The sequence below is a fragment of the Lottia gigantea genome (genome assembly GCF_000327385.1).
Source record: "Lottia gigantea unplaced genomic scaffold LOTGIsca_68, whole genome shotgun sequence".
In the NCBI taxonomy this organism is placed as follows: domain Eukaryota; kingdom Metazoa; phylum Mollusca; class Gastropoda; family Lottiidae; genus Lottia; species Lottia gigantea.
Genome location: NW_008710315.1, coordinates 254,399 through 276,744, shown reverse-complemented (window position 1 = coordinate 276,744; position 22,346 = coordinate 254,399). Strand labels below are relative to the sequence as shown.

Here is a 22,346-nt window from a genome sequence, read left to right as displayed (position 1 = left end):
GACTTGGACTGTGTGCTTAAATTTCTAGCTTAGAATTCGATACAACAGACGATTGCATACTAAGCAGTGCTGACTTTTGATTTTTCATCAAATGATATGGTAATTTGAATTTTGCAGTTTTTCAGAACAAATTCATAATTTGAAAACCTAGGTCTGATTTCATTTTGAAATATTCCCATAATAAGATTTATAAACTCCGAATTATATTACATCTTCTCTCTGCAATATATATTCTATGCTTAAGTATATTCATCAAATTTTCCCCACAATGAATTCAATATTAACTTAGTAATGATCCTTAATGCTTATTTCTAAAAATAGCTTTTTATTAATGGAAGTAACAATAGGAATAATTTTTTTGCATTTTTTGTTAAAAGGACAGATGTGCCATTTTTGGGGGTTGATTTGAGTCTTGAATATATGTAAATGGCCTTCACAAGTACTAGAAATGTACGAAAATTCCTTCAAAAATATCTCAAACTAGGAATTTCTTTTCCTATTTCTATAGAGGTCTTTTCTATATATGGCAGTGTCTCAAAAAAGACGACTTGTCTTTTTAACTTTCAAATGCGGATAATTCTGGACACAAATATCTTTGAAGGCTCAAATTTCGATGGAGAGCTGTGAACATTATTACTGGTTAGCTTAACTGAAAAATTCACGTTTGTGAGACTAAAGTATGATTGGTATAAAAAATGGTGCATCAGTCCTTTCTAAAAGGAATTGATTTTGAAACAATGACATTATATTTTTGAATTGGAATAATACAAATACATACTTTGATTTACCTCCCCCTCCCCTTTTAAACAATCCTACTAATAATCTCATGGTTGCACCAAACCTTTTTTTAGGGAGGCATAGACATTGCCTGTGATGTTCAGCACTTTTTGCACATGCACATAGCTTAGACCAGGGGTTTTCAACCGAGGGGTAATTATTCCTGAGGGGGTTATTTTGAAATATTTTGGGTAGTGAGTTGCTTTGAAGCCTAGCATAAATTTTGTGACCAATTATGAATTATGTGTTTCTATTCAGTCAGGCTATATTTTCCTCAATTAAAAAAGATTGCAGGGAAAGTCTAAGAGATAATCATGAAATAGTAAGGATTTATAAGTGGGAGGGGGTGAGGTAATCGATCAAGGATCCTGCAAGGGGTAATAGAGGTTAAAAAGTTGAAAATCCCTGGTCTAGACAATATGTGATACATGTGGTATTATAAGTGTATAAGTTATATCATGAAGGTTTTTTCAAAGTATCTTTGTTTCCATGCTTGAATTAAGGCAGCCAAATTTAGTTTTGGAATTTTGAGACTTCATTTAACTGCCTTTAAAGCATTAGCTCATGGGTGATTATATAAGTCAGTGCTAAATTCAAGTGACCTTAAATAAGTCATCTTTCCTCATTATTCAGGTGATAATTCATTTGATCTAGATGTAACTGATGTAAATTTGGTTGGATAATCAGAAAAATACTTTTGCTCATTCTATTTACAAAGAATCCTTAGAACAAAAGTTTGATTTTAGTCCATTAGATAATAGAATAGATGAATAGATATTAGAAAGGGGTATATATATGTGTATTTGCATCTCTGCTTCACTGCCTATCCTTTCAACAAGACTAAATTCTTCTGATATCCCACATACTAACAAAACAGTGATATATCATTTTGATGAACAGATATACAATGGAAAAACCATCTTATGTGTTAAACATCTATGGTTTTCTTTTATATTACATATTGCTAGTGCTCAAACAAATAACCAGTTTTCGCTTCAAACCCAGTTTCCCCCTGTCAAATGATGCAGGTTGGAGTGGCTGACATGGAAAAAGCGTCTAGTCATTAGGATAAGACAATAAACCGCGGCCCTGTGTGCTACAGGCTCCCTCAACTGTTTGGAATTGAAAAAAGAGTAGGCTTATGTGGCTGTCCTGGCAAAATTACCTGCATTGTACACTGCATGGCATTGACAGTCTTCATTAGACCAATTAGGTGCAGAAGAGTAGGACGTAAAGTTCCATTTCATTTTACAGTATTATAAGGTTTTACGAAGATTAATTTCCCACCTGTTTGTTTTTTGCAGACAATTTCATATCTGTATAATTTTAAGCCAACCTCGCAGTAGGGAGATCTATATATAATAAATGAGGTAGACATAAATGGAGTCCTGATTATTCAAGAAAAAGTAGAGGACAAAGCCAAATGTCTGTGGAATTGATTCAGATTTTGTTATTAATAGCTAAGGAGTTCTGAGCCCTAACAGATATTCCAACAAAACAAAATAAATGAAGTGAAATAAATAAATAAAAATTAATAAAGTCAAGAAAAAAATAGAGGACAAAGCCAAATGTCTGATTCAGATTTTGTTATTAATAGCTAAGGATTTCTGAGCCCTAACACATATTCCAACAAAACAAAATAAATGAAGTGAAATAAATAAATAAAAATTAATAAAGTCAAGAAAAAAATAGAGGTCAAAGCCAAATGTCTGAGGAATTGATTCAGATTTTGTTATTAATAGCTAAGGATTTCTGAGCCCTAACACATATCCCAACAAAACAAAATAAATGAAGTGAAATAAATAAATAAAAATTAATAAAGTCAAGAAAAAAATAGAGGTCAAAGCCAAATGTCTGAGGAATTGATTCAGATTTTGTTATTAATAGCTAAGGATTTCTGAGCCCTAACACATATCCCAACAAAACAAAATAAATGAAGTGAAATAAATAAATAAAAATTAATAAAGTCAAGAAAAAAATAGAGGTCAAAGCCAAATGTCTGATTCAGATTTTGTTATTAATAGCTAAGGATTTCTGAGCCCTAACACATATTCCAACAAAACAAAATAAATGAAGTGAAATAAATAAATAAAAATTAATAAAGTCAAGAAAAAAATAGAGGACAAAGCCAAATGTCTGAGGAATTGATTCAGATTTTGTTATTAATAGCTAAGGATTTCTGAGCCCTAACACATATTCCAACAAACCAAAATAAACGAAGTGAAATAAATAAATAAAAATTAATAAAGTCAAGAAAAAAATAGAGGACAAAGCCAAATGTCTGAGGAATTGATTCAGATTTTGTTATTAATAGCTAAGGGATAGCAAAAAATTTGTAAGAGCACTAGCTATGTTGATATGTGGTAATTTCTGAATGGATTGAGTTGGTGTGTGCTATTAAAGGTATACTATCTCTTAGGATGATCAGTTTTAATATTGGCCAAATAAGACTTTGTTTATCAGTGGACTTACCTGGTGCCATAACTATACAACAGAATCCCTCCATAATCTAATAAATCCATAAAACTTCAGTAATTTTGAAACATGCTTAGAAGTGCATTTCAATAATTATTTAGTTTAATAGATATATCGTCTTATATAGAGATTCTATTCTTTAGTCATGGTACTTCGTAAGTAAGTAATTGATAAATATATACTATCATTGACCAAGTTTGAGACTTTAAATTTATGTTCATTCTAAGAGGTAGTATTCCTTTAATAGAATGGAAGATTGATTCTTACTTTGTTTCCAGTAACTCTGGTACTGCAGAATAGTTCTGAAAGCTGTGTGAACCCTCTAAAATAATAAAATGGTAGGGAAATGGGCACTTATATACTAATATCTGTTTATTGATGTACTTTCTGAGCATGTCTGTTGCTTTTGCTTTGACCTGCTTGACTCATTGTACCCTTTCTGTTTGATGCATGGTTCTTTTGTTCTTCTTCTTTCTCCTCCACTACAAACAATTAAATACCAAAATTATACATTTTGAAAAAATATTCGAAAAATAATTATAAATCAACTGAAAAAGGTGATTAGTATAAAAAAAATTATATAACAAAAAATGCAATATTATTATGGTATGATATGGTATAACACACTTTATAATAAAAAAGTACATAATGTTTCAACACATAATGACCACACAATGTAAATTGTGTTTAAACATTATGTACTTTGTTATTAAAGAAGTGTGTTATACTATAATATATTCCCTTGTGTTTTTTGCTATATGTGCTCTCCACTTATATTATTAAATGAATTTACCAAACGAAAAGTTATAACACCATATTTTAAGATGTTTGATACCTTGGGTTTTGAATTTTGAGTTTGTTCTTGAGATCCATTTCTTTTCAATCTTAAACCATTCCTTTGACATGCTGAGGTTTTACTGCATGAACATAATTTGATTTAGTTTCACCAGGGACCCAGAGAGAGTAAACTTTTAACTTCAAACTTTTGGATGTGATTGGACAGATTTTGAAAAACAAGCTTCCGATAATCATGTACTTTGGTTGAGTATCTTGTACTTTGGTTGAGAAATATGGTACTTTTGGACATGAAAATGTTCCCAAAAAAATAACATAAATATATGTACCTTTGACTAAAACTATTATAACAGCTGTATCTTCAAAAACCTGGTAGTTTTGACTTAAAAAGTACAATTATGGTACATTCGGAAAAATTATGATACTTTTGGCTTAGGAATTCAGACTTTTTTTGTATAAAAATTCGGATTTAAACAACAACAAAATGATGAGTAATTTGGTTTAGGAGGAACTTATTAAATATGTTCTTGTCTTACCAGCCGTTGATTCTGGTAACATTCGTTTGCAAAACAAATTGAACTGGTCTAGAAATCCAATCAAAGTTTATTCTCTCTGAATCCTTAAATCTCTTTCTTAGTTTTTTTTATCTTGTGTCTTTTCAGTTATTCAGTGGGTCCTAATGTAGGTGGTGGGAGCTTGTCAAATATGCACCAGTCCACCAATGTATACACAAATAACGGTAACCCCCTCCAACCCTCTGCACCCCCCGCAATACAAGTCACTGCCGCCACGCCAACAGAGAAAAAACAAGCTCGAGTTTTATATGATTACGAAGCTGCTAATGCTTCCGAACTTTCACTCCTAGCAGATGAGGTAAATATCGTCCAAAACTGAGAATGTGTTCATCAGCTATTTTTATTGGTAGTATAGTCGCTTGGATGGAAACAAATTTATAACTTGAATTTCAAAAAAGCAGACTTATGCCACTGTCTTGGCAAACATTCTCTCATTGTACACTGCGTGGCATTGTCGTGTTCATGCTTATTTGTCATAAATATACCATTAATACAATATATGCTGTCCTCCATAAAAAGATCTCATTGCACCCTACATGGCGTTGCCCGTCTTCATTAGCCCACATGGTGCAGAAAAGTAGTACCGGTACGTAAAACTCCGTTCATTTCATTTCATTTCATTTCCATGAAAAGAATTCAGAGTTGACAAACCCAAAGACAGAGGAAGCATACCCAGCCATCCTAGTAACAATATGCAAAAGCAGTATTCAACACAATGAATTCATAAGGTTTAACAACCTGTTGAAACTATTATTTATTTGGGGCTTTTTCTATTTAATTCATAGATGTAGCTGATTTTTTTTAAAGTTTTTTAGTTATTATTGTATTTGCATTTGAATTTTATGTTTTCCATTGTTATTTTTTTCATATAGATTAGAATTATGTTTTGTCATAAAACAATAAAAATCTTCAGAATATCAAAAATCAAAATTTATTGTAAAAAAAAGAATTAACATTCAAAATTTATGACTTTTTGGTTAAAAAAAAAATATACATGTAGTTTATAATCATATATTTGATGAAAATATTTTTAAAGTATAAAATCATTTAAAGTGGTTGTGTGGGCTAGATTAAAAATGACTTGAATTGTAAGAAATACCTTCTCCATTGAACACAAATCTAAAGGTTTTATTGATGCTGTGATGCCACATTGGACTAAAGGGAAGGTATCATTGTTTGACGGAGGTTTAAAAAATTTCGTATTATTTTATCAATGACAGTTTAATTTTAAATTCAAATTTTCAACCTTGCTTGAATTTTTTCCAAATGTAGCACTTTAAATGGACTGTACAACCACTTTAAAGATGCCTTCCTCAACATCAAAAATGCTTGACAGTTTCCTGTTAATAATTTGTTGTAATTTATGTTTTTCCAGCTTATAATGGTATATACGGTGGCGGGAATGGATCCAGACTGGCTCATGGCCGAGAAAAAAAATTCAAGAGGGAAGGTTCCGTTAACATATTTAGAGGTACTGGAATAGGACTTGATATTATCTACATTTATTATGTTTATATAACTATAATTTTTTTCATTTATAATATTTGTAGATTTGTAAACATTCACATCTTTTTGACTCAATTTGATTAAAATATAGATCAAGACGTATCGTTTCTTGTTTTTACTGAGTGACTACACCTGCCATCCATGATCTGACGAAATTGTTATTCAGCACTTGTTCTAGGTGTTAATTATTCAATCAAATGTACTGCCTGACTGGGATATTCATTGTTGAACTGTTACTGCCAGCACACATTTCACATTTTCACAAAATACAACTGAACAGTATTCAAGCAAAAAAATTGTCAGATTATGGATGGCATTTAGTAACCCACAGAAAAACATAAATGGAAAATTCTAGATCTGCATATTAATCAGAATGGATATTACCTGAAGAATCTTTTTAACCAAATTTTAAGCTTCAAGGCAATATCGAGCTCAAAGGGCTAATATATCCAGAAATAAAGAAAATTGTCATTAGCCCTTAAGCAATTTTGGTTTTGGCAATTTCATGGACATTTATTCTTCCTTAAAGAAAGCTCTTTATTATCATTTTGAAAGCATATCAAATCCTATGTGCTAAAAATTAATTTTTGAGCTTGTTGAGGTGTTGTCTTTAAAGCTGAGCAGAGCAAATATAAATTCATGTATTTGGTCTACTTTTCAGCAAACTGAACTGAGTATCATAAGAAATGTTACTTATTTTGAAAAAGTGTCTTATTTCTCCCAAAAATTTAAGAAAGGCCAAAATTGAAGGTTTGCGAAAGACTAGCTGGTAGACAGAATCCTTAAGAATCTTGTTGAATCTCATCAATTAAGAAATTTCATGAGAAAGCCAATTTAATAAATCATTTCATATTATTTGGATTAAATTTCTTATGATGGTTATCAAGCTCTCAAGAATTTGAAGTGAAGTTTGCTGTTGAAGTAGGCCTTATATATAAAAATAATGATTCAATACGTCATATATTAAAAAGAGCATTTCAAAGAATAATTTTATGCATGAATTTCAAGTGTCTAGTATTGAAATTAAAACACGTAAGTGACTTTTCTTGTAAAATGGTTTGTATATATGAAATTTAAAGTGTGCTATTTCTATAGACTGAATCAAAGGCTTTGGTGAAGTCTAACCTCTTCTGTTTGAATAAGCCTTTTTAGTATGAAAAATGTGAGAACTTTTGGATCCATTTGAGGATAGGCTGTAGCTCTTTTGGTTAGAGTGTTGCAAACTTATGGTTATGTTCATGCAAGGGTAATATGATGGGACAGACTCAAACACCCTTGAAGGTTCAAGAAATCTACATGATATTAAGACAAAAATATACTATATATACTTTAACAGGAAAAGGCAGAAACTGAAAGTACTAGGAAGTTATTATATCTTTGATATGTCATTCCTTTAGATTAAATGTCAACTTGACATACCAATATAATTGACATATCAACATAACTAGAGTCTTGCATATTTAGGAAGGTGGCAGCTGCAAAAGTATTGATTGGAGTGAGGTCACCACCAAATTTTTTCAAATCCAATCTTGGAGGGTGCCCACAGAAAAAAAATATAATAAAGGGTTTATTCCACAATGAAAAAATACACATTTCCCTTTGGAGCTGCCATCAATGAGAATATCTGCAGAAAATAAATACTCTAGCCTAAAAACTAGGGTCAAAGTTCATCTGTTACTCAAAGGGCCTGGACTGCTTAACTTAGAGGTTAGAACTCATCAGAGCTAACTGCTAAAATAAGAGGTTAGAACTCATCAGAGCTATTGATTCAGTTCATTGTATTATTAATAAAATGTAGATGATGTATATTCATACCTAATTAATTATGTTAATGTATTCGTCTAATTATAATACTATTTTACATGTGACACCTAGTCATCTGATGTTTTTCTCTGTTCATGTCCCATTGACATTGGTTCAACTCAAAGTCATGCATTTTGCAGTTATAGGAAGGATCAGACCAGATCAGATGATGCTAAAATAGATTGCATGCATGACGTAAGCACCAGTGGTAAGATGCTTGTACAAAATATCTCCATTTATACAATCATACCCAAAGAACTGGGACTGTATTTCTTGTCCAAATCTACAAAATTCATGTGTAAATTTACAAAAGTTTCTGTCATACCATATAAACATTGGAAGTGTATTTCTTGTAGATAAGTTTGAATTCCAAATCTATAAAAGTTTTATAACAACTAAACATCAGTACACTTTGTAGATTAATTTGGATTCCAAATCTATTAAAAAAAAAATCATTTTGTAAATCTACAAAAGTTTGTCATATCAAGTAAACATCAGTACACTTTGTAGATTAATTTGAATTCCAAATCTATAAAAAAAAAACATTTATGTAAATCTAGAAAAGTTTGTCATATCAAATAAGTTTGAATTCCAAATCTATAAAAATTAATGTTTTTGTGTAAATCTACAAACGTTTTTTTGTGTAAATCTATAAATGTATTGTTGAGGTTTTAAAATTTAATTGTGAATAACTTGTAGATAATTATAATACATAGATTTATAAAATTACTTATTCTACATTCCTTATAAAAACCAAAATGTAGAATTTCATAGATTGCACAGATATCTTGTAAAAACAAAATCTAGATTTCATAGATTGCACTAAAAACTAAGTTAGTCAATAATTGTATAGATTTCTTTCTAATTGTTTGAAAACTTGTAGCTAGATTGCCATAAATTGCAATTAATCCTTCTTACAAACCAAAATCTAGGTTTCATATATTGTGAAAATATTGAAATCTAGATTTTAATTGAAGCTTGGTAGCTCTTAAAACCTTCTGTTTTTCACATCTACATAAAATCTACATCAATGAAGATTGAACATCTGTATGTAAAATTTGAAATCTAGAAAAAAACCTAGACAGTATAATAAGAAATCTATACATTTAAGATGCATAGTTACAGATGTTGAATAAAATAGATGTAGATTTTGAAATCTATACCATTCGTATCAGATGCTGATAATGATAGATGTAGATTTTCAAATCTAGAAAACTGACTTTATAGACATAGATTTTGATTCAGTTTAGGAAATTAACAATAATTTTTTTCTCTCTTAAATTTTATTAATCTTTCCATCAACGAAAATAAAGGTTGTTTCATTAGAGTGCCAACTACGATATTGAAATATTGTGTAGTTTAACAAAGACTGTGTATTTTGTCTGGTTGTCATTGGATTGGTTTCTGCTTTTGACTATTATGCACTTATTAACAGGCCCTAGCCAGACTTGATTGTTCGGAGAGCCAAGTAATATACTCTGAGTGGCAATGGTATATGTATAGTTGCAGAAATTGGTCGGTTGTCAGAATTTTTCAGGGGGGATATCCATTTTCCCTTGCAGCACTGTAGCTATAGGCCTGCTTGTTAAATGTCAACTTTGCAGAAATTAAGCCAATTGGGCAGAAATTGACACAATTTCTGTTCAACACACACAAAAAAAACACATCGTGAGTTGAAATCTTGGTGCTCTTAAAACCAAACATATCTCATTTTCAAATCCTATAGTTTCTTCCTCTGGCTGCAGGGTTTGGATTTCTGGGCATTTTGGGATTTGGTCAACTTAAATCTTTTAGGAAACTCTTCATCTTAAGATAACCTTTTCAGCAGTTATAATATGTCAATACATGTAGTTGCAACGCAATTTCAAAGCTCAAATCAACGTCTTCACCTTATACTGCAGCCAGAGAAACAACCAACATATATCACTTTTCTTGGATACACTATGCCTTGTGGGCATTATCATTCTAATATTTACTCTATCGCTTTGGGCTATAATGCAATAGAGGTATTGTTTCTTAAATACCATTTTGTGTTGCTTGGGAAAAATAGTAGGCTATATTGCAATGTTCAATGAAATATATCTAAGCTGAATAGAGGTGTTGCTGTTATTTACAGGGTTTCATTTTTTTTTGATTGTTTTGCGTGTTTCTTCATTCGATTGGACTTAAGTTAACGACCAACTGCTATTCTTAGGCAACGGCAAATTTTGAACTTTAATGTTATAAGGGTACAAAAGAGCTTTTCTGGCATTTGTATGTGTATTTTGGGACATTTTACAGCTTCTGTATGGATTATTCTAAATCCTGTTCAAAGTTTCTGTGTGATTTTGGAATTTTCAGGACTAGACTTCCGGCAGTAATTAGAATGGTGCAAATAGAAGCTATTGGTGTCTTCGATACACTTGTGCTCTTTGGAATTCATACATTTTAAAGGATACTACCTCTTAGAATGGACATAAAATTTAAAATCTCAAACGTGGTCAATAAGAGTATAAGACTTACTAGGTGCCGTGACTGAAGAATAGAATCTCTATATATAACGATATATCCAATAAACTGAATAATTATTGAAATGCGCTTCTAAGCATGTTTCAAAATTACGTAGTTTAATGAATTGTTACTTATCTCTATGGATTTATTAGATTATAGAGAGATTCTGTTGTATAGTTATGGCACCAGGTAAGTCTACCTGATGAACAAAGACTCATTTTAAGCAAGTTTAAAAATTTTAATTGTTTGGCCATCCTCAGAGGTAGTATATCATTAAATGCATTTTGTATGATATTTCCCTCACTTAGACTTGGTTTATTGTTATTATTAGTTGAGACCTATTTGAAATATCGTTCTGATTTGTTGATTCTAAGTTTGATTTGTAACATAAAATTTTCGAAAATTGTAAAGAGATTCTTTGCATGTGTAAATATTTTTTTTCTTTTCTTTTATTTTTTTTCTTGAATAGCTATATATAAAATATGATTAAATTATCTTTAAACGTGCTTTTTTTCTGAGATATTAAAGGGATTGTAAAGAGGTTTTCTTTTTTTTTGTATGTGTATCGGGGATACTGATAGCATCAATTAGCACCATTCCAATGTTCAATCAGACGTCTGTGGTTCTTGCAATGCCAGTGAAATTAAGTGTTTGATGACGTCACTAGTCGCGAAATTTGCTTTTATGACATACGCTGTGGTATAGATACACTAAAAGAATTTAGAATACCGTAACAATCCCTGTAACCAAAAATATAAATACGGGAAGCGTTTTCAAGCGCATCACGAAGATGATACAGGATGGTCATGCATCTGTGAAATGAAATGAATGAAGTTTTATGTCCTACTTTTCTGCACCTTTATGGGCTAATGAAGACGGGCAACGCCATGCAGTGCGTAATGAGAGATATTTTACCAGGACAGCGGCATCAGCCTACTCTTTCTCGATTTCCAACTGTCGTGGGATCTGTCGTGCCTGTAGCACACGGAGCCTCGGATTTTCAACTGGCAGAATCTATGAGGCATCAGAATTTCTAACGACTACCTGCTACTTGCAGCATGTGAGATTATCTGATCAATTGCTGGAGCTTTCTCAAAGTCAAAGTGCAGATTGTGTGTTTCAGATGTTGTAGGATCGTAAAAAACCGCTAAGAGGTTGACTGCTTCTTGTTGTATAGGAGGTCATACACTAGATTGGTTGTGGCGAAGGAGAATGAATAGTGTTCACTCACCTTATATTCAACATTTTGACAGTGAATTCAAATCACCGACATTTATCTTGAGTTTGGTGAATATCGCTCAGTTAATTAGTAAACTCCTGTTTCTAGCAATGCCTGACTGCATTAGCGTTTTGTTGATGTTGGCAGTGATGGAGCCGAGCCGATGTTTTGAATTGCAAGATGATAATATGTGAGTACACCTTAATTCACTCAAGATATCTCATGTAGTCGCACGTGCATTATGCACATCCAGAATATTTCCAAACATAGACCTAAACAAGAATTGCTCGGTACTTATTTTCGCGTCAAATTTTTTTCAAAGACTAGAGCTTGCTTTGTTCTGAAGACTCTTTGACCTAATACTTAACGGTTCTTCCTATGCCTGCCTCTGTTTTACCGTTTTGCTCACATCTAATATTGGTTAAGGAATGGCCCTATGATTGCTGATCCCGGGCCGTAACTACACGGATTCAATGCCCCATCCCTCTCTCGGGAAAAAACATGCCCCCCCCCCCCTCTGAAATTAATGGCGGACCTATATCGTCACCGTCACCCTCCTGATATATTACTTGCCCCACTCCGAACAATCAAGTCTGGCTACGTACCTTAGCTGACCGTCCTTTTCCAAAAACAACAAAATAATTTTGTCTTGAGCTTTGCTGACTCTCCATGTTAATTTCAACACTTACTACACATTTTTTTTCGCACGACCTAATCCGGAACTGGAGTTCGAGTTTCGATTTTTTTCTACTGTATTTTCGGCAAAGGAATGTCGTGTAAGTATGATTTAATAAACGAAAATTGAATTTTCTAGGTTTTTTTTATTAACAAAAGTTAAAAGTAGAAAAGATATAAATAGTATAAGTGTAGTTTGGGTTAAAATCAGATAAAAAAAAGTAAACATAACAAATTATAATATGATATAACAATATATACGACAAAAGGGCTGATATTGCCAATATAAGTATAATAACGTTATCAGATTAAACATTTTACCTTCTCCTTTTAATTAGGGTCAATTCTACAAAAAATGAAATAACATGTAAACTTCGGAGAGGCATGGAAATATGATTCAAGTAAGCTTACATTGAAATCTTGACCCACTTGCGTCTTAATACATGCTTATCTATCAAAAACGCGAAAAATTCAATAGTTCCTAACATGCTGGTCATTTTCGATTGGATGAATAACGATAATATAGAACACACCGTTCATAACAATTTCTTCAGATCATGGATGATGACAAGTGGAGTCACCCACAGAAAAAAAACCACGAAACGGAACCTCAAGATCTGATTTAAATCAGATAGCACGTGGAATGTACAAGTAATTTGTGAATTCTTCTAAAACCTAACATCGTTGCAATATTATGCTCTGAATTGCGCGGAGCGACTGGAATGCTGTATGGAAAATGCGCAAAAAAATATTTACGGGTAAGGTACCCCTTACACCATAGCGATACACCAGTTGTGTATGGTTGAGAATAAGAATAGCGTTCAGAACTCGTGACCACTTTCATTATTCGTTATCATACTGGTAATCGCTATAGTGTGAGGGAACGTTATAATACGATTTGGAATGCTCGATTTATTTTAACACAGACAGGGATTAGGCAGGTATTGCGTCACTCAAAACTTAAACTTGCTAACACTTAAACATCTGAAACGGCAAATGCATGGCGGAATTTGACTCAAGACTGAACCTAAACAAAGTCAGCTGATGATGCAACATGATTTCCCGACAAGAACGTAGGAATACCAATAGAAACGAAAGACTTCTGAGAAGCACATTGTTAAAGGTTAAAGTATTCAAATTATATAAACTGTTACATCCTGCAAATAATACTGTCGATAGTTGCTGTGTCTATTGGGGAGGGAAGACATTTTGTCGGAATTGACCGATCATATTCCCAGCTGGTCTGTAGTTGGCTACGACAATTATTTTACCACCTGCAGCTTTAGCTTTACCAATTCCCAATTCTTTACTCCCTTTCCATACAACTTGCGTAAAGTGGCCTTGAAGAGAAAAAAAATAGATAGAAACAGCAAGGTATGAGTTTTCGTACTGTTTTTGTTATAGAATTGGCTTTTTTGTGCGTGTTACTGAATTTACCTGATTTCCAACACTCAAGAGATCCTAAACGTCCTAGAACAGTAGCACATGTGGCCTCAGTGCCCGAAAGATGTGTTTTCTCTTGTCGGCTGCATCGACCTATATCATTGACAGGTTTTGATACAAGCGATCTGTATCATTGACAAGTTTCACTTACAAGTGGCCTGTATCATTGACAGTTTTCACTTCCATGTGGTCTGTATCATTGTCATGTTTCGCTTACAATTGATCTGTATCATTGACAGTTTTCACTTCCAAGTGGCCTGTATCATTGACAGTTTTCACTTCCAAGTGATCTGTATCATGGACAGGTTTCGCTTACAAGTGGTCTGTATCATGGACAGGTTTCGCTTACAAGTGGTCTGTATCATTGTCATGTTTCGCTTACAATTGATCTGTATCATTGACAGGTTTCGCTTACAATTGATCTGTATCATTGGCAGGTTTCGCTTACAATTGATCTGTATCATTGGCAGGTTTCGCTTACAATTGATCTGTATCATTGACAGGCTTCGCTTACAAGTGATCTGTATCATTGGCAGGTCTCACTTACAAGTGATCTGTATCATTGACAGGTTTCGCTTACAAGTGATCTGTATCATTGGCAGGTTTCGCTTACAAGTGATCTGTATCATTGACAGGTTTCGCTTACAAGTGATCTGTATCATTGGCAGGTTTCGCTTACAAGTGATCTGTATCATTGACAGGTTTCGCTTACAAGTGATCTGTATCATTGACAGGTTTCACTTACAAGTGATCTGTATCATTGACAGGTTTCGCTTACATTTGATCTGTATCATTGGCAGGTCTCACTTACAAGTGATCTGTATCATTGACAGGTTTCGCTTACAAGTGATCTGTATCATTGACAGGTTTCGCTTACAAGTGATCTGTATCACTGACAGGTTTCGCTTACAAGTGATCTGTATCATTGGCAGGTTTCGCTTACAAGTGATCTGTATCATTGACAGGTCTCACTTACGAGTGGCATGTATCATTGATAAGTTTCACTTACAAGTGACCAATGCAGATTTTATCGTTTATACCGATTAAGAACAAAAAGATCATTTCTCATCAATATCAGTATGCAGAAAGTCTTAAAGTTGTAAATAACGGTACATAACTCCAATTTGTAAATAAGAAACTAAAACAGTTCGACTTACCGGTGCCGAGTGAACGTTCTGAATTATAATCATGTTTACTAATTTCACTATACCATTGATCTAGAACCTCTTGACCTAGAATAAAATTAATAAACATTTTTATTCAATGTCATGTGATTTCTGGTAGGCTACTTGAAACTGGAAGCATCTGATCAATTTTAGGATTTAGTACATCATCAACTGTGAATCGCTATGAATTTAGTCGCTGGACTGGGCGGTGAGATCTGCGACTACTTTATCGCAGTTGCTAGCGAACTGGAAATCTGGAATGTACCTATTCAAATTGTTATGAGTATGTATTGTAGATTATATTTTTAAAGACAGGTTTTCGATTATAATGAAAACAGAGAGAACTTACTAGAATAATCTCCGCCACCTGAGGACCATTTACAGGCAATATTCTCTCCAACACGTTCACCCCCCAGGGTACACTGACTGTGTTGAAAGCTATCCGAGGAGGCCAGATGTTCCGCCCATTTTTGGGCATGAGCACAGAGATCTTTACTGAGCTTCAATGGAGCCACTCCATGCTTCGCCCGGACTTTATTATGTTGCTTCAAAGAACTATCCGTAAATTCAGACATTGTTTTAGGTCTTTTACTGGTCTCTGATGACGAATCACTACTACTACTGCTACCCGTGCTGTGTCCAAAAGGCTGAAAGAATATTTCAAAGGAAATTGACATATTGGGCAACTTTTATTCCATGAAATCTTAGCTGTACGGATAGATTGGGGTGAAATAATTGGAAAAAAGATTTTTTTATAAAGTTAACGTGATATAAGGAATAGACCATTGGCGTCAATGCAAAGACATAAACTGATATGGCAATGAAGACAAAAACCCGTTGTTTCGTGTTAAATTGGATTATCTTAGCTATTTTTATTGAATAAAGATTTGTACCAATTTGGCCAGAGAATGGTTCATAGGTTACTCGAAAAAATGATTAAGTTAAAACAAACAGGTTGTCCAAAGAAATACCATAAGCAAAAAAAAACATGGACACTTATAAAACATGTCAGATGGGTAACTCTTAACACGTAGTAATTTACCTTAAAATGTAGATCGGTCAGGCTTGAAGAAAATTATCCAAATGTCCAAAGAATTTAGTTAACAGCTTTGTATTATAATTATGCAGAGTTTATGGTCAAACAAATTGAAATCCTATTTGTTGCTAATAATTATCATTAAGCCGATGATCTTTTTCTTACCCAGATTTTATAGTTTGATTCAAGTAAATAGGATTAAGGACTGATCCATACGTAAGAGATGTACTGTCCCCCGCCCAAATGATCAGTGACTCAACTAGATGAGTGGCGGTCTATGGACTAAAATGTGTTGCCTTTAAAGGGGCGATTGCGGCATTTTGGGGGAATAGTCTTAAGAAGTACTAGAAATGTTGTAAAATTCTTTTAAAGATACTAGGAATTTTACTCACTATTCTATATCTCACAGAGTATATTAAATTGACTAGTCGTCATTTTAACATTCAAATGCAGATAATTCTTGACACACATGGATTTGAAGGCTCGTATTTCGACGGTGAGCTGTGAACACTTTTACTGATTGGCTTAGCTAAGCTGAGACTAAAGTATGATTGGTCAAAAAATGGCGCACCCTTTAAAGCGACAAGTATCGTGACCCCGAGAAATTGACACAATTCATTCTTGGATGAATTGTCAAATCATCAAGTCGTGCATCTTTAACTAACCTTGGACTGTTTGGTTTGTCCCTGGGATCTAAAACCATCATTATCATCTATTTGTAGTCTTCTACTAAAATTATCAAGACCACTGTCAAACTATAGAATAGAAAGGGAAACAGTCAATCACTCAGTCGTTTTCCCCCAAAGGGGCTAAATCGGTAAAATAGCGTCTAGTTGTTCGGATTGGGCGTTTAACCAGGAGCCGTTGGCTATGATTCGTACACGTAAAAGATCCATCGACAGCAGAATTACAAGATTACACAGCGTTGTATTAGCCCAATCTTTTGTTACTTAATTAGGCGTGTCTGGATATAGCAGACGGGTTAGAAGTCTCAGACCAGACTTGCGTTTAGCTGTCCGTTCTCAGTTTTCAAGCGTCTGTTTTGCCTAAATCACCTATCATTCCACCCTTGGTTTGTACATTTGGACGTAAGAAATCATCAACATTCCCGACATCTACAGAGCGACTTGTTCAGTAGACAAAACCACAAAAAGATGTGTAAAGCATAAAACGTAACCTCTATTATAATTACTACTCTTTTCGGACCTTAAAGTAGAAAAATATCAAAGTAATAACTACCGGTGAACGATGAAAACCACTCCAATTGGAACCACTTCCAGTGGAATCGTCCTTTTTAACGGATTCCTTTCTATTAGTAACTGTTTCGCCATTAGGTTTGGTGATGGTCTCTTCCTCAATGATCTTTGTCACCTTATTGGGTCCACGACCTTCCGTTACCGTGTACACTCTTGTACTACGTTTCTCTCCACCCGTATTGCACTGTCTCGTCGATGTGGTACTCGATGGGAAGCCACCATCATCACCAGAACGTCGCCCAAAGAAGTTCTTCCTCATGTTATCGAAATCGCCGAAGCCTGAGTCCGTACCAAAACTGTGTATGTTGTTGTTAAAGCTTGACGAGTTACTCCTATTGGAAAAGGTACTCGATGGCGAATCTGGAATACGACAAATTTTGGCCATATTGCATAACATACGATTAATACATCATTAAAAAAGGGGGTGTGGGGGGGGGGGGGGCATTCATCTAAATAATTGCTTTGCCAACAAGAAAACATTCAATTGAACATGAAATTGGTTCTTCTGCAATTCAACAAAAACGTTCCACTTTCCACTCGACCAATAATGCTTAAAAGAATATTGATAACGGCCCAAAAATAGCGAATGTTTAAAGTGTCATGATATATATGTGTTTTAAATCGTTGGAGAACGAGACGTCGGGGTTCATTCTATAATATGATGCGGGTAGCTGAACTGGTTAAGCAAATATTCAGACGAATAAAATCAGTCTTAAAGCAGATATAATCTATCAGTTTCATTTCGTGTTCTTTTGTGGCATACTTAACTTGTCATCAATGATCATATGAAATTCTTATTTGAATCATGTTCAATTTTACCCGTTTGCGTCATTATTACAACAATAAAATAACGGTCCATCGTACTATTTCCCGGACCCTAGTTAGTTAGCCTACAATAAGTAACGGTGAGAAACGACATTTTCAGTCCAAAATAATCGCAAACATGCAAATATTCCCTATCAACTTATACATTTAAAAGTGGCACCGATGTGATATAGTAAGTTCTGTCAGCATTCAAGGCAAATATCTAGAGGACCATATTGTTATCCATTTTAAGATAACGTAACGTACCTCTTTGCTGTGTTTGAGGTACTGAAGTCTGCCCATCTCTTGGAGGCAGGACATTCCGTGAATAATCACCCAGCATATTACCAGCTGGTAAATAATTAGCCACCACAATAATTTTACCATCTTTAGTGGTAGCTTTACCAACACCTATCTCTCGACTGCCTTTCCATACCACTTGCGTAAAATGACCTGAAAATGAGAAAAACCGCAAATAGATAAATATCCTTCTACCAAGTTTTATTTACTCGATTTACGTGTAACTAGGACAGCTTTAATTTCCCGGCAGATGTCTAAAGAATTTGACCAGACAATGGTAGCAGTTTCATCAAGTACGTTCAAGCTACGATGTCGTTTTACTGGCGTTGGGACAAAAAGGCCTCTTTCTGCAAGGGTGTTTTTAGGCCAAATCGTCTGAAAAATGTGTCTTCCCCCATTGTGTAATATACCAATTTTTTTAGACGATCTAGATTCACCCTTACCAGAATGTGTTTGCGATTGTCCCACCCCTAATATCACTAATTTATAACGTCCGGCGTCTATAGTTCCTATGGCGACAATATCACAAGTCACAGCGACATGGATCCAGTCCTTCAACGACTTAAAACATGATCAAATATGACAGCCAGAATCAGCTTACCTGAGTTAAGATTTCTGGGTTCACCACCAAATGTATACATTTTGATTTCGCTATACCATTGATCTGTTACTTCCTGACCTACAATGTAATTTATGATTCAAAGCAGACCCGTAGCTATAAGAGGCACAGGTGGCAATGCCAACCCCCGTAAAAATGAATTTAAAAAATTCTGACAACTGACCAATTTCATTGACGAAACTTAATAGCATACACAATTGCTCCTTCGGATATGTAACTTGCCCCTGCGAACAATCAAATCTGGCTACGATTCTGTATCAATGACTTAAAAAATGCTCCAGGGATCAAGGTTGGGCGTAATCTTTTCCCAATCCCTCAAGAGTGATTATTGAATTCGGCTGTTTCATAATTTGGAGAATTCTGAAATTTATATTATTTGCATGGTTTGGAAACGTTCTCAAAAATGTGTTTTACCACTCTTACATATATTTCAGAACGAATTTCTCAAACAAGGTTCTGTCCCTATGCCGGACAAAATAAGATCCAGCATATGGAATAGTCTTAAGAAAGTTACATGGTTAGAATGAGATTTTCCAAAGATGCAAGTCTGAGGGACTGACATAAAACGCGAATGGTATAGCGAGACCCGTGCATTACATCCACGAGCATCTACCCATGACGGGTGAATTTTCCCTAATTGCGCAATGTATATATACGTTTTTTTTGTTATATCCGTATTTCTTTTCACGATCCTGACATATATCATTCTTAAAACGTAAGAAACAATTCAAACGAAACCTATGTAACATCATCCACGATAATTTTGTAGTGTCCTTTGACCAATGAAACTCTACCCACGTCCTAAATTAATGTGGTAGGCGATATGTCACGAATTTATCCGGATTTAGTGTAAAACATAGATCATCATTACAAATGGAATTTTAATGGAACTTACTTTGTCTCCTTCGAACCTTATAACTATCTTCACAATGTCAAGCTATTTCAATGTATAATTGTTTTGTCTGGCAAGCTAATTAAGGCCCGCTGGTATTTTAGTTTGACAGAGTGGCAAATATCACCTGTTTATCCTTGGGTGATAATAAACAATTTCACCAATTGTTGACAGACGGACAGATAGATATTGGTGACGTCAATATACGCCGCCCATTTCATGTGTGCACATACAGGTGACTTTTACCCGTGATAACCAAACCCAACCCGGGTGCTCATTTTATTATAAGGGATAACTTTTTTTTTAGTTGTGGAAACGTTCAGGTCTACGCAGTCCAGCACTTTGTCAGACTTTCCCACATGCCGCTCTTACCTAGCAATCTTTGAAAATTCAATATCTTTCACACAACAAATCGGCCTTGGCATACTTAACATTACAAATAAATAATACTAATAGCAGGTATAAAGGCAGAATAAAACTCGATAAATCTTGCCCTACGGTTCAAACGCGCCAATATCGAATCCGTATATCACGTCAAAGAAACAAGTAGGGCCAGATTTGTCCGACCACGCAAAAATACTTATTGATCTATATGTAAGTAATTTCTTTTTCTCAAAAATAACTACATTTACCTGTGTAGCTATCGGGTCTCGAGGACCATTTCATAGCGATGTTCTCGCCTAAACTTTCGCCTCGGTATGAGGAACTACTGTGCTGAAAACTGTTGGTGGCCGCCAACTGTTCCGCCCATTTTTGTGCCGTCTGCGACAATTCTCGCGAATGAGATAACGGCGACACCTGGTGGCGAGATCTGTAAACATTATGTGCATCTACCACTTCGTCTATAAACTTTCGATCCATAACTGTAGTTTTCTGGAAATATAAATAGTAACAGTGACATAAATATCAGTCGGTGACGTATTGATATGTATTTATCACTAATACAGTTAAAAGAATAAATGAAATGAAGTTTTACATCCTACCTTTCTGTACCTTATTGGACTAATGAAGACGAGCAACGTCCCTGCAGTGTGCAATGGGGACATTGTGCTAAACCAGTGGCGAATCTGTCCCTTTAAATAGCAAAATGTTACGTTGCGTTCTTATGTTCTACCCACAGAACATAGCGGTCCTTTTCAGATCTTGACATGCCATATGCAATTGCGGTCCGTACAAAACAACCTTTAGCCGCAGCCTTACCTGACCGACCGGTCCAATTCTAACACGAAAAACCTTCATCCCGTCCAAATATAATAAAATTTATTACAGGGTAAATAAAACAAATGAACAGTTTGATTTACAATAAGGAACTAATATAGTGATGACTATAAGTGTCGAGTTTGAACTCAAGTGGTCACGTGAAGTTAGTCAGCAATGATTTAGGACATCAGAGTTCAAATTATATTTAATAAATATAATGTCGAGTTCAACACTTAGTTAAAGTTGTTTTCCCAGATAGATCTAATATCAAGTTGAACACGTATTAAAAGTAGCCTACCCACATAGATTTGTTTTCGAGTTCAACACATATTAAAAGTAGCCAGGAATCTCGTCTTGAAAAGGTTTTGCAAATTTAACCACAAATTGGGCTGCTCTTAAATGTAAACTTTCTTACTTAAAAAATTTATGCACTTTTTGGCACAGATAAATCATACAACTATATACTTTAAACACACTTAAATCTTAAACCTATATACTTTAAACACACTTAAATCTTAAACCTATATACTTTAAATACACTTAAATCTTACACCTTTGTACTTTAAACATGCATAAATCTTACACCTATATACTTTAAACATGTTTAAATCTTACACCTATATATTTTAAACATGCTTAAATCTAAAGCTATGTACTTTTAACATACTTAACTCTTACACCTATATACTTTAAACATACTTAAATCTTACACCTATATACTTTAAACACACTTAAATCTTACACCTTTATACTTTTAACATGCTTAAATCTACCTATATACTTTAAACATACTTAAATCTTACACCTATATACTTTAAACATACTTAAATCTTACACCTATATACTTTTAACACACTTAAATCTTACACCTATATACTTTTAACACACTTAAGTCTTACACCTTTGTACTTTTAACACACTTAAATCTTAAACCTATATACTTTAAACATGCTTAAATCTTAAACCTATATTCTTTAAACACTCTTAAATCTTACGCCTATATACTTTTAACACACTTAAATCTAAAGCTATGTACTTTTAACATACTTAACTCTTATACCTTTATACTTTAGACTTATATACTTTTAACACGCTTAAATCTAAACCTATGTACTTTAATCCTTCTTAAATCTAAAGCTATGCACTTAAAGCATGCTTAAATATTACACCTACATGTATATACTTTAAACACACTTAAATCTAAACATATATACTTTAAACATGCTTAAATCTACTAAAGTTACTTGGGTACACTTACATACTTTTGTACATTAGCCACACTTATATCTACACCTTGGTTTATTATCCACGCTTA

At 34.0% G+C, this 22,346-nt stretch overlaps 2 protein-coding genes across 2 annotated transcripts in view; one reads left to right on the top strand and one right to left on the bottom strand.

Annotated features, from left to right (window-relative positions):
- The window catches only part of LOTGIDRAFT_130216 (hypothetical protein), a gene marked incomplete at both ends in the record, with an annotated part of 32,074 nt that extends 25,969 nt beyond the window's left edge, over nucleotides 1-6,105 (top strand). Inside the window, 2 exons of the mRNA XM_009065135.1 lie at nucleotides 4,710-4,920; nucleotides 5,998-6,105. Coding sequence (XP_009063383.1) covers nucleotides 4,710-4,920; nucleotides 5,998-6,105 — 319 coding nt within the window. The remainder of the gene's footprint in view (nucleotides 1-4,709; nucleotides 4,921-5,997) is intronic.
- Nucleotides 6,106-13,503: 7,398 nt separating this feature from the next.
- On the bottom strand, nucleotides 13,504-20,692 carry LOTGIDRAFT_130175 (hypothetical protein; the record flags this gene model as incomplete). Its single annotated transcript, XM_009065134.1, has 8 exons — nucleotides 13,504-13,655; nucleotides 14,904-14,990; nucleotides 15,274-15,548; nucleotides 16,126-16,165; nucleotides 17,220-17,331; nucleotides 18,253-18,508; nucleotides 18,960-18,999; nucleotides 20,455-20,692. The coding sequence occupies 8 exons, from the start codon at nucleotides 20,690-20,692 to the stop codon at nucleotides 13,504-13,506; spliced, it is 1,200 nt and encodes a 399-aa protein (XP_009063382.1).
- Nucleotides 20,693-22,346: the final 1,654 nt, after the last annotated feature.